Source organism: Vidua chalybeata, chromosome 26 (assembly GCF_026979565.1).
Source record: "Vidua chalybeata isolate OUT-0048 chromosome 26, bVidCha1 merged haplotype, whole genome shotgun sequence".
In the NCBI taxonomy this organism is placed as follows: domain Eukaryota; kingdom Metazoa; phylum Chordata; class Aves; order Passeriformes; family Viduidae; genus Vidua; species Vidua chalybeata.
The window spans coordinates 1147340-1159078 of record NC_071555.1 but is presented as its reverse complement, the minus strand read 5'-3'; the positions used below and the strand labels follow the sequence as shown (position 1 = coordinate 1159078).

The window sequence follows — 11739 nt, the reverse complement described above, 5'->3', positions numbered from 1 at the left end:
AACAAACGACAGCCAAGTTTCTTAATTAAAAAGGTAAAATAAATCTACACTGCTGTACATATACACATTACTTACATTACAAAATCCCAGAGAAACGTTTGCTGTGCCAGCTACGCTCTGCTCATTCCCTTTTTCCCCCCCCCCTCCTCAGAAACTGCTCCTTTTGGGGTCAAAGATCAATGAGATAAATCTGCGAGCCACCAAATGCCAGCCACAGACACCCCGCTGCGAGGTGTGGGGGTGACAGTGTGGGACAGGGTTCGTGTAACCCCAAATTCCATGGGGTTACCCCACGTGTGGATCGCTTCTGCTCTGGATTTTAAGGATTAACAAAAATAATCTTCGGCCCTGGCACAGCAGGAAGCAGTGACCAGCCAGCAGAGCTTGGTAATAATGTACAAAAGTGACACCAGTCGGGGTGGGGAGAGGAGGAGAAGCTCTGGTAGGAGGTTGGGAGTGGAACACAAAGGCCCCAGACGCAGAGCCCCGAGCGCTCGGCTCCGGGATCCTCTCTGGGAGCTGGAATTGTTCCTGGAGAGCTCTCACCTCTGGGAACCAACATCCAGCGAGCTCCTGCCCACGCCAGGGGCAGGACAGGCTTCACCTCTGCATAAAGTTCTTTTCCAGGGCAGCAGGAGTCCTCTGCAGGGAGTGGATGTTGCGCTTGACCCGATCCTCCAGGCTGGAGGTGGAGGCACTCTCCAGCTTCAAACGGCTGCAGGGAACGGGGGCAGAGACACAAATCACAACCCTGGCGCTGATGGAGAGCAGCTCTGCATCAGAGACTGAGACTGGGATGCAATTCCTTCCTGGGAGGGTGGGGAGGGGCTGCCATGGGATTCCCAGAGAAGATGGATCCCCGGGAGCGTCCCAGGAGCAGCCTGGGACAGGGGGAGGTGGCCCTGGATGGGGTTTAAGGTCCTTTCCCACCCAAACCGTTCCAGGATTCTGGGATTTTGTGATCCCAGCTCTGGGCAGCTTCAGGGTTTTGCAGCCACCAGCACAAGGGATTAAATTCCCACGTCTTCAGAGGTTTTATTGTCAAACACAGATTGACAGGGACTTGAAGGCCTCAAACTCCCAAAACCAGAGAATTTCTAAATTATTCTTATTAATTTATAAATATAATAAAAATAGATATTAATGATAAATATAATAAAATAAATAAATAAATAAAAATACAAACCTATAATTTATAAAATCATTTCTAAATTATTAACTGCATATAAAACACTCCCAGAGTGGCAAAACATCAGCAATGCCCATCTTGGGTCTGACTCCCGGTCAGCAAGAATCAGTTTTTTGGGTTGAGGGGGAAAATTTGGGAAGAGCAGTTCTGTCAGGCACAGGGGAGATGTGCAAGGCCATGATCTGAATTTTTTGGGTTGAGGGGGAAAATTTGGGAAGAGCAGTTCTGTCAGGCACAGGGGAGATGTGCGAGGCCATGATCTGAACCACCCCAGACACCGAGGCCACCCCTCAGAAGCTGAATTCCCCTTGGATGAGGAAGGAGTAAAAGACTCACTGGAAGAATTTCCCATCCCTGGCGTCGAGTTTCTCCAGCTCCCTCTCCAGCTCCTCCTCCTTGCGGTGCTTCCTGAGGTTGTTGGCTCTCTCCTCCTCCCTCCACTTGGCATTTTCCATCATTTCCTGGCGTTTTCGCTCCAGCTCCTCAGGAGAGATCTTCCTGTTTGGAGAGACACACACATCACTGCATAAAACCATTTTCGGCAGAATCAAAAATCTGCCAAACTATAAACTGAAGTAAGGCACTTGCAGGAGTGAGATTAATTAAAAAAGGCAAAATCAGTGATTGTTTAGTTAGATTCTGAGAGGGAACAGAAGCATCACATAGAGAACTCCCACCAGCCTTTAATATCCTAATGAGAAGAGGGTTTATTTTGATGGAAATATCAAAATAAAAGAGAGTAATCGAGGGTAGCCACAAGAGAGGTCAAAAATCTTCCTGAAGAGTCTATAGGGCAAATCTATCTTTATTAATGAACTGAATGTTCATTAATTAGCATTGCCAAAGACCTATCAACACTTCTGGAAGGACATTCATTCATTTTCTTGATCTAAAGGATAAAGGCAGGTGCAAAGGAGTTTTTCTGTAGTGGGAATTGGGATTTAATCTGAGCCTGTTCACATTGGAACCCTGAATGTTCAGAGAGTTACAGGACATAATCTATACAGGAAAACACTTCTGGAGAGATTTTTCTGTGAAGCAGCAGCACCCCACACCCCTCACCTTCCTCACTTTGGGATGATGGAATTGTTCAGGTTGGAAAAGGTTCAGGTCAACCAAAGTTGCTTCACAATCCCCCAAATTAGGGGGATTTAACACAGGTTTGTGTTTGGCAGCCAAGCTTGTGAGGACATTTTTAAAATGCCCACCATTTAAAAAATATTCCACCTCCCCACATCCCAGCAGGAGGCTCTTTTCTCCCTCTTGAATTTAATCCCCCTCTTGAATTTAATCTCCTTCTTGAATTTAATTTTAATCCCTCTTGGATTTAATTGAACTCCTAATTGGTTTTAATTCCAAGATGATGCTGTCAGGATCCTTTTTTTGCCTGATGGAACAGAACCTCCTAATTACAGAACTCCCAGAATCACTGGGTTGGAAGAGACCTTCAGGATCATCAAGTCCAACCCAGCCCCAGCACCTCGACCCAACCCTGGCACCCAGTGCCACCTCCAGCCTTGTTTGAACACCTCCAGGGCCGGTGCCCACCTCCCTGGCAGCACATTCCAGTGCCCACTCCCCCTTTCTGTGAAGGATTCTTTCCTGATGTCCAGCCCAAGCTCCCCCTGGCACAGCTGGAGGCTGTGTCCTCTTGTCCTGCTGTCACTGGTGACCACTCCAGAGGAAATGACCTCGTGGAGATGTTGTGAGTACAAAGGACAGAACAGAAGGACCGGGTTGGAAGAGACCTCCAAGGTCATCGAGTCCAACCCAGCCCCAGCCCCTCAACCCAACCCTGGCACCCAGTGCCACCTCCAGCCTTGCTGAAACACCTCCAGGGGTGCTGACTGCACCAACCAACCCTCCAAGAGACCCAGACCTGCCCCTCCTGCCCTGCAGGAGAAGCAGCACCCCGAGCATTGCTTTGGGAAGCTGCCAGCAGCACCAGGTGAGCCCCTGAGGCCCCTGTGTGTGATTTTCCGGATATTTCACCTGTCCCACTCCAGCCACCAGAGGAAAATCTGCTGCCCAGGTGTCCCCCCGGGGTTTGTCCCCCAGCACAGGGACAGGGACAGGACAGGGTCCCACTGACCTGGTGTAGCCCGGGGGGTGCTGGCGCCGGACGCTCTTTTTGGGGGAAGGGCTCCTGGCTCTGCCCTTCTCCTCCCGGCTGCTGTGCCTGCAACCCCAAAATCACCCTTGTTAGCACCCAAATCCACGTTTGATTTCATCTTGATCACATTTATAAACACTGATAAACATTTCTAAACATTCCCTGGGGGTTTTAATACGTCCTGAGGCTCAGGTGGCTCCCACAGCTGCAGGGCTGTTACCTGGCCACTCGAGGAACAATCCTCATCTGAATAAACTCTGACTTTACTTTTTAATTATTTCATCAGCAAACAACCAATTGCCTGCTTTTATAATTTTATCTGTATTAAATAAAGGCAATTTAATTGCTCTGAGTGATCAGTTTGAAGAGAACTGGGAGTCTATCAACAAATACCTAAATTTTATCATTTTATCTGTATTAAATAATGATAATATAACAGCTAATTGATCAATTTGAAGAGAACTAGGATTCTATCAACAAAAATCTGTTTTTATATCTGTATTAAATAATTTAACAGTTCTGAATGAGCAGATTGAGGAAAACTGGGATTCTATCAACAATCAATAAATACCTGTTTTTATAATTTTATCTGTATTAAATAAAGGCAAAAAATATCTGTAAAATATAAACACAATTTAACAGCTGTGAATGATCAGTTTGAAGGGAACTGGGAGCCCAAAGCAAACCCCAGTCGCAGCAACACCTCAGGGGTGTGACTGGAGAGGGTGTCCCCAACACAAACTGGGACTGTCCCCTCCTGGGAGCACCCAGAGAGCTCCAGGGCAGAATGGGACAGCAGGGATGGGATTGTGCTGGAGCTCTGGATGCTGAGAATTTTAAACTTTCTGTGCTGAAAGGCACAGACCCACAGCAGAGCACTGCATTTGACCTGAGGCTGTGGAGAAAGCTTCCAAAACTGACTGACAGCACTGGGGTTACGGGTGTGGAGTTGGTTAGGAGTGTGAGACAGCACAGGGTGGGAAACGTAGAGTTTGGGGTTTTAGAATATAGAAATAAATATGGGGTGAGATGGAGGTTTTAGGGTGGAGACAGGTTGTTCTTCTTCACCTCCTTCTTCCTTCTTCTCCGTGGGTTTGGGTGGTGTTTTGTAACTGCACAGAGAAGTCCACAGTGCTGGCTTTGAGTGGTCAGTTATTGGGTTAAAATAATTGGGATTGGGTTAAAAGTGAAAATAATTTAGGTGTAATTTCTTAATTGGCTAGTTTAGCCTTAAAAGACCTTGCAGCAAGAGACAGTTGGCCATTTTGTGCCTTGCTAAGGAGAGAGTGCAGAACTCAGTGCTGTGAGGCTGGAACGCTGAGAAGGAGCAATGAACACCTGAGTGTGAACACAAACCATCCTCGCAAGTGCCTCAATCCCCACCCTGACAGAGGCAGGAAAAGGAAGCAGAGGACCCAGAGGATTGCAGGGAATTCCCGTGGCTTCCCCCACTCACTGTTTGCTGTGCCTGGAGGGAGATGCTGAGCTCCTCTGGGGGTTCCTCCTGCTGGAATGTCTCTGGGGAGAGCGGGACGGGCTCCGGGAGCGCTCCCGGGGGGGCCTGGCCTGGCCCGGGGAGCCCCGGGAGCGCGGCCCCGCCTCGGCGTCCCTCACCTGGAATCCAGAGGGAACAGAAGGGTGGGAGCAGCTCTCCCACAGGGCACAGGGGGTGAGGTTTGGGAGTGGCACAGCTGAGGGAGGGAATTCCGCCCCAGGGAGGGATTCCCAGAGGAGCTGTGGCTGCTCCTGCATGCCTGGAAGTGTCCCAGTGGGAACCCATGGACAGGATGGGTTTTGATGTCCCTTCCCAGCCACTCCATGATTCATTGAATTAATTCCATGGATAATGAGGAGCATCTGAAAAGACCTTATCCCAAATTCCAAGCAAAACTCCATCCGAGCTTGGAAGAATTCGAATTGCAAGGCTTAGATGGCTCCAAATTGAATCCAAAATTTATTAAATCATGTTCCACTCACATGGAATGAATGGAAGCATTCCATGATTCCATGGATAATGAGGAGCATCTGAACAAACCCCATCCCAAATTCCTGAATTCCTTATCCCAAATTCTAAGCAAAACTCCATCCGAGCTTGGAGTAATTTGAATTTCAAGGCTTAGATGGCTCCAAATTAAACCTAAAATTTATTCATTCCTCTCCCACTCACATGGAATGAATGGAGACATTCCATGGATAATGAGGAGCATCTGAACAAACCTTATCCTGAACTCCAAGCAAAAATCTAGAATAATTTGAATTTCAAGGCTTAATTGGCTCCAAATTAAATCTAAAATGTATTAATTCCTGTTCCAGCTGCTGCAGCAATTCCCAAAACTCCTGGTTTTCCCCCTCCCAGGGTGTACCTGTAAGCCATATCCCGGGATTTTGGAAGGAGCAGCCTTCCAGGAGGAACTATCCACCCTCTTCTGAGACCTAAAAAGAAAATAAAGTCCTTTTGAAGCAAGCAAATTGCAAGAATAAATCCATTTTTACCACACGTTAACAATGCAAAACCAACTAAACAACAATTTAATGAAACACTTAATTAAAAGCATTAATTAGACAAAAAGCTGAGAGAGAGCAGGTGAAAAACAAGCAGGAATGGAGGTGGTTTTAGCAAAAAAATAAAATAAAATTCACTTATTTCTGGCCCTCTCCTCCTCAGAGCTGGAGCTGGAGGTGCTGGAGCTGCGCCGCCGGTGCTTCTTGTGCTTCTTCTTCTTCTCCTTCTTCCTCTTCCTCTCCTTTTTATCCAAACTGTTCTGCAGCTGCAGAGGCAAAAATTCCCTCAGGACCACAGGGAAAACAGCAGAATTCCACGTGGAAAAGCACAAAACACAAAGCCACACAAAAAAATCTTTGCAAAAAATATAAAAAGGTGAAGATGTTTCAAAATTTTTTCTTTTAATTTAAAGGCATTTGCAGGATTTTTCTGTTCAAAGGTGTAAAAAAGTGTTAAATACCTTTCTAAAATTTGACAAGCATTTATAAATTTCAAGCCAGAAAATCTTGTCTAATTCTCAAAATTGAGGAGTTTAAGGAGCAAAGAGAGCTCAGCTCCTTGTCCTGGACAATAAAAATTCTGATTTTTGTGCTCAAAACCTGGGCCAAAAAAATCTTTACACTGTTTACAAGAAATAAAAAAAAATGTGAAGACATTTCTAAAAATTACAGACATTTTTAATTTAAAGATATTTGCAGAATTTTTCTATTTAAAGGTGTAAAAAATGTCTTTGCAAGAGAAATATCTTTATAAAAATGTAGAGATATTTATAAAAGTTTACAGCCATTTATAGATTTCAAGCCAGAAAATCTCATTTAACTCTCAAAATTGAGACGTTTATTCTGATTTTTGCTCCTCCCCTGCCTCACACCTACCAAGGCTTTGATTTTCTTCATTTTCACTGGATTGTTCAAAACTTCTCTTTTCTTTTCCTCCTCCCTCTTCCTAAAGCAGGGAAAAAAAAAAATCAGTTTTTTAAATCACATTTTCACAGAGAGGATGCAGCAAGTGCAAGGTCTAAAAATACAGAAAAGAGGAAAAAAGAGAAATGTTGTGTATTTAGCAAAACTGAGGAGGAATTTCCCCTCTTCTTATAATCAATTGAACTTCTTTTGATACAGAATAATTAATAAGCAATTGAACTGCTTTTGATACATGATAATTAATAATTAATTGAACTGCTTTTGATCAGGATAACATATATATATATAATATATAAGGTATATATTAGAAGATATATATACATATATGTGTCCCAATATATATGGTAAAAAAAAATATATAAAGATATTTATAGAATATATATATTTTAGGATAATACAACATTTATAATCCATTTATATTTATAGGATAATACAATATTCATAATCAATTGAACTGCTTTTCATACAGGATCATTTATAATCAATTTAAGTGCTTTTGATGAAGGATAATTTATAATCAATTGATTATATTGATTATAAATGATCAAGTTATAAATTAGCAATATCAATTACAATTGATACAGGATAATATAAAATATATATTGGGATATATATAATCCTAAAAAATATATATACACACATTAGAATACTTATAGGATATATATTTATAGGATAATACAATCTTTACAATCCATTTGTGTTTACAGGATAATATAACACTCCTAATCCACTGATCTGTGTTTGATAGAGGACCATTTGTAGTTTTTGCAGGGGCCCTGCTTTCCATTTATTTTTGCAGGATAATATAACATCCCTAATCCATTGATCAAATATATAATATTACAATCCATTTATTTTTGCAGGATAATATAACATTCCTAATCCACTGATCTGTGTTTGTTAGAGGATCATTTTAGTTTTTGCAGGGGCCCTGCTTTCCATTTATTTTTGCAGGATAATATAACATCCCTAATCCATTGATCAAATATATAATATTACAATCCATTTACACTTACAGGATAATATAACATTCCCAATCCATTGATCAAATATATAATATTACAATCCATTTATTTTTGCAGGATAACATAACATCCCTAATCCACTGATCTGTGTTTGATAGAGGATCATTTTAGTGTTTGCAGGGACCCTGCTTTCCATTTATATTTACAGGATAATATAACATTCCTAATCCACTGATCAAATATATAATATTACAATCCATTTACACTTACAGGATAATATAACATTCCTAATCCATTGATCAAATATATAATATTACAATCCATTTATTTTTGCAGGATAACATAACATTCCTAATGCACTGACCCGTGTTTGATAGAGGATCATTTTAGTTTTTGCAAGGGCCCTGCTTTCCATTTATTTTTGCAGGATAACATCCCTAATCCATTGATCAAATATATAATATTACAATCCATTTGCTTTTACAGGATAATATAACATTCCTAATGCACTGACCCGTGTTTGATAGAGGACCATTTTAGTGTTTGCAGGGGCCCTGCTTTCCATTTATATTTACAGGATAACATAACATCCCTAATCCATTGATCAAATATATAATATTACAATCCATTTATTTTTGCAGGATAATATAACATTCCTAATGCACTGACCCGTGTTTGATAGAGGACCATTTTAGTGTTTGCAGGGGCCCTGCTTTGTGCCACACCTGATCATGAAGAGCGGGTCCTCGCGGATCTTGGTGGCCATGTCCAGCACGGAGCTGGCCCCGGCCCTGGCGAAGATGGAGCCGGGCAGCAGCCCCGTGTCCCCGGAGCCAGCGGGGTCCCTGTCCCCAACCTTGTCCAGGATGAACTTGTCCACGGGGCGCCCCAGCAGGTACTCGTCCCTGTTCACCATGCCCCCGGGGCCCTGGTACATCCACTCCAGCTTCTCCTCCCGCTTCCTGTGCCAAAAAAAAACCCCAACATTCACACAGAATGACCAGGTGGGAAGGGACCTTCAGGATCGTCGAGTCCAACCCAGCCCCAGCACCTCGACCAAACCCTGGCACCCAGTGCCACCTCCAGCCTTGTTGAAACACCTCCAGGGATGGCGACTCCACCACATCCCCACTCCCTGGGAATTCCCAAAATTCCCCCAAATTCTCAGAATCACTGGGTTGGAAGAGACCTTCAGGATCATCGAGTCCAACCCAGCCCCAGCACCTCAACCCAACCCTGGCACCCAGTGCCACCTCCAGCCTTGTTTGAACACCTCCAGGGGTGGTGCCTCCACCACCTCCCCGGGCAGCCCATTCCAGAACTTTATCACCTTTCTCTAGAAAACTTTTTCCTGACATCCAGCCTAAATTTCCCTTGGTGCAGCTCGGGGCTGTGTGCTCTGGTTCTGCCAGTGCTGCCTGGAGAAAGAGCCCCAGCCCAGCTGGGCACAGCCACCCTTCAGGAGCTGTGCTGGGGTCACCCTGAGTCTCCTTTGCTTTGGGGTTGGAGCTGTGGGACACGGCCCAGAGGATGGGATCAGAGGGATGGCATTGCTCAGCCTGGAAAAGCTTTGGGGTGATCTGCCTGGGGTCGTTCAGTGCCTGATTGGGGCTCCAGGAGAGCTGGAGAGGGATTTGGGACCAGGGGAATGGGTTTGGATTGGCAGAGGGCAGGGTGGGATGGGCTTTTGGGAAGGAATTCCTCCCTGGCAAGGAGGGGACAGGATGGAACGGAAACCCCAGAGCAGCTGTGGCTGCCCCTGCATCCCTGGCAGTGCCCAAGGCTGGACACTGGGGCGTGGAGCAGCCTGGCACAGTGGGAGGGGGCCCTGTCTTGGCAGGGGTGGCACTGGCTGGGCTTTGCTGTCCCTTCCACCCCAACCTCTGTGCTGTCCTCGTGCAGTCCCTATGCAATCCCCTGTACTGTCCCCTGGCTCACCGCACAGTGCCCGTGTCCCTGTGCCACTGTCCCCGTGCCCTCGCTCACCACACAGTGCCCATGTCCCTGTGCTGTCACACACGGTGCCCGTGTCCCTGTGTCCCTGTGCTGTCACACACGGTGCCCGTGTCCCTGTGCTGTCACACACGGTGCCCGTGTCCCTGTGTCCCTGTGCTGTCACACACGGTGCCCATGTCCCTGTGCTGTCACACACAGTGCCCGTGTCCCTGTGCTGTCACACACGGTGCCCGTGTCCCTGTGTCCCTGTGCTGTCACACACGGTGCCCGTGTCCCTGTGCTGTCACACACGGTGCCCGTGTCCCTGTGTCCCTGTGCTGTCACACACGGTGCCCATGTCCCTGTGCTGTCACACACAGTGCCCGTGTCCCTGTGCTGTCACACACGGTGCCCGTGTCCCTGTGTCCCTGTGCTGTCACACACGGTGCCCGTGTCCCTGTGTCCCTGTGCCCTCACCGCACGGTGCCCATGTCCCTGTGCTGTCACACACGGTGTCCGTGTCCCCCTGTCCCTGTGCCCCCTCACCACACGGTGCCCGTGTCCCCGTGCTGTCACACATGGTGCCACTGTCCCCGTGCCCTCACCACACGGTGCCCATGTCCCTGTGCTGTCACACACGGTGCCCATGTCCCCGTGCCCTCACCGCACGGTGCCCATGTCCCTGTGCTGTCACACACGGTGCCCATGTCCCCGTGTCCCCGTGCCCTCACCGCACGGTGCCCATGTCCCTGTGCTGTCACACACGGTGCCCATGTCCCCGTGTCCCCGTGCCCTCACCGCACGGTGCCCATGTCCCCGTGTCCCCGTGCCCTCACCGCACGGTGCCCATGTCCCTGTGCTGTCACACACGGTGCCCATGTCCCCGTGTCCCCGTGCCCTCACCGCACGGTGCCCATGTCCCCGTGTCCCCGTGCCCTCACCGCACGGTGCCCATGTCCTCGGCGTAGCGCTGCATCTCCTCCCGTGCCCGCTCCTCCTGCAGCTCCCGCTGCAGCTCCTCGATCTTCCTCCTCTCGGCCTCGTGCTTCTGCTCCGCCTTCCACACCTTCTCCACATTGCGCAGCGTCTGCGGGTGCCAGCTCTTCTTCAGGTTCTGTGGAGAGCAGGGGTGGGCACTGGCATTGGCACCGGGACTGGCACCAGGATTGGCACCAGGACCAGCACTGGGGCTGGGATTGGCACCAGGATTGGCATCAGCACTGGGATTGGCACCGGGATTGGCACCAGGATTGGCTCTGGGACTGAGATTGGCACCAGGATTGGCACTGGCACTGGGATTGACACCAAGATTGGTGCCGGGACCAGCACTGGCACCGGCACTGCCACCAGGATTGGCACTGGCACTGCCACTGGGATTGCCACCGGGACTGGCACCAGTGCTGGGACTGGCACCCAGATTGGCACTGGCCCCAGCACCGAGGGGCCAGGGCAGCCCAGCAATGCCGGCAGCCGGGCCCGGAGAACGGACCCGCGGCTCCCGCGGGCCCCGGGAGCGGCCTCAGCCCCGGGGCAGCCGCACATCCCGGCCCTGCGGCCCCCCCGACCCCTCCTCAGCCCCCAGGGCCCCTCCGAACCCCCCCCCAGGGCCCCTCGCACAGCCCCGGCCCCTTCAGCGCCCACTGGCCCCTCTCAGTCTCCCCTCACCCCCCCAGTTCCCCTCAGACCACCCGAACCCTCCGAGCCCCCTCCCGGTCCCACTCAGCCCCCGCGGTGCCCCTCAGACTCCTCAGTGCCCTCTCAGCGCTCGCCTCCCCTCAGCCCCCGCCCGGTTCCCCTCACCCGGTTTCCCTCATTCCCCCTCAGCCCCCCCGGTTCCCCTCACCCGGTTTCCCTCATTCCCCCCTCAGCCCCCCCGGTTCCCCTCACCCGGTTTCCCTCATTCCCCCCTCAGCCCCCCGGTTCCCCATACCAGGTCTCTCGCCCGGTTCTCCCATTCCCCTCGTAGCCCCCCGGTTTCCCCCCGGTTTCCCCCCGGTTCCCTCATTCCCCTCAGCCCCCCCCGGTTCCCCTCACCAGGTCTCCCCCCCCCATCGCGGCCTCCGGGCGAGCGCGTCCCCCGCCGCTACCGGGACAGGAAGTACGTCACCACC

The 11739-nt window shown here is 49.1% G+C and overlaps 1 protein-coding gene across 2 annotated transcripts; it reads right to left on the bottom strand.

The window, feature by feature from the left end:
- Window positions 1-17: 17 nt before the first annotated feature.
- Window positions 18-11731, bottom strand: CWC25 (CWC25 spliceosome associated protein homolog). 2 transcript variants are annotated; one of them, XM_053965455.1, is made up of 10 exons: window positions 11663-11731; window positions 10570-10742; window positions 8419-8655; window positions 6681-6750; window positions 5943-6070; window positions 5666-5735; window positions 4759-4916; window positions 3282-3368; window positions 1526-1687; window positions 18-715 (listed from the first exon to the last, which is right to left on the bottom strand). In XM_053965455.1, the coding sequence occupies exons 1-10, from the start codon at window positions 11678-11680 to the stop codon at window positions 601-603; spliced, it is 1218 nt and encodes a 405-aa protein (XP_053821430.1). In that variant the 5' UTR covers window positions 11681-11731; the 3' UTR covers window positions 18-600. The 2 variants fall into 2 exon arrangements, with proteins under 2 accessions (XP_053821430.1, XP_053821433.1); XM_053965458.1 differs by lacking the exons at window positions 10570-10742; window positions 11663-11731 and adding an exon at window positions 10106-10117.
- Between the last annotated feature and the right edge of the window lie 8 nt (window positions 11732-11739).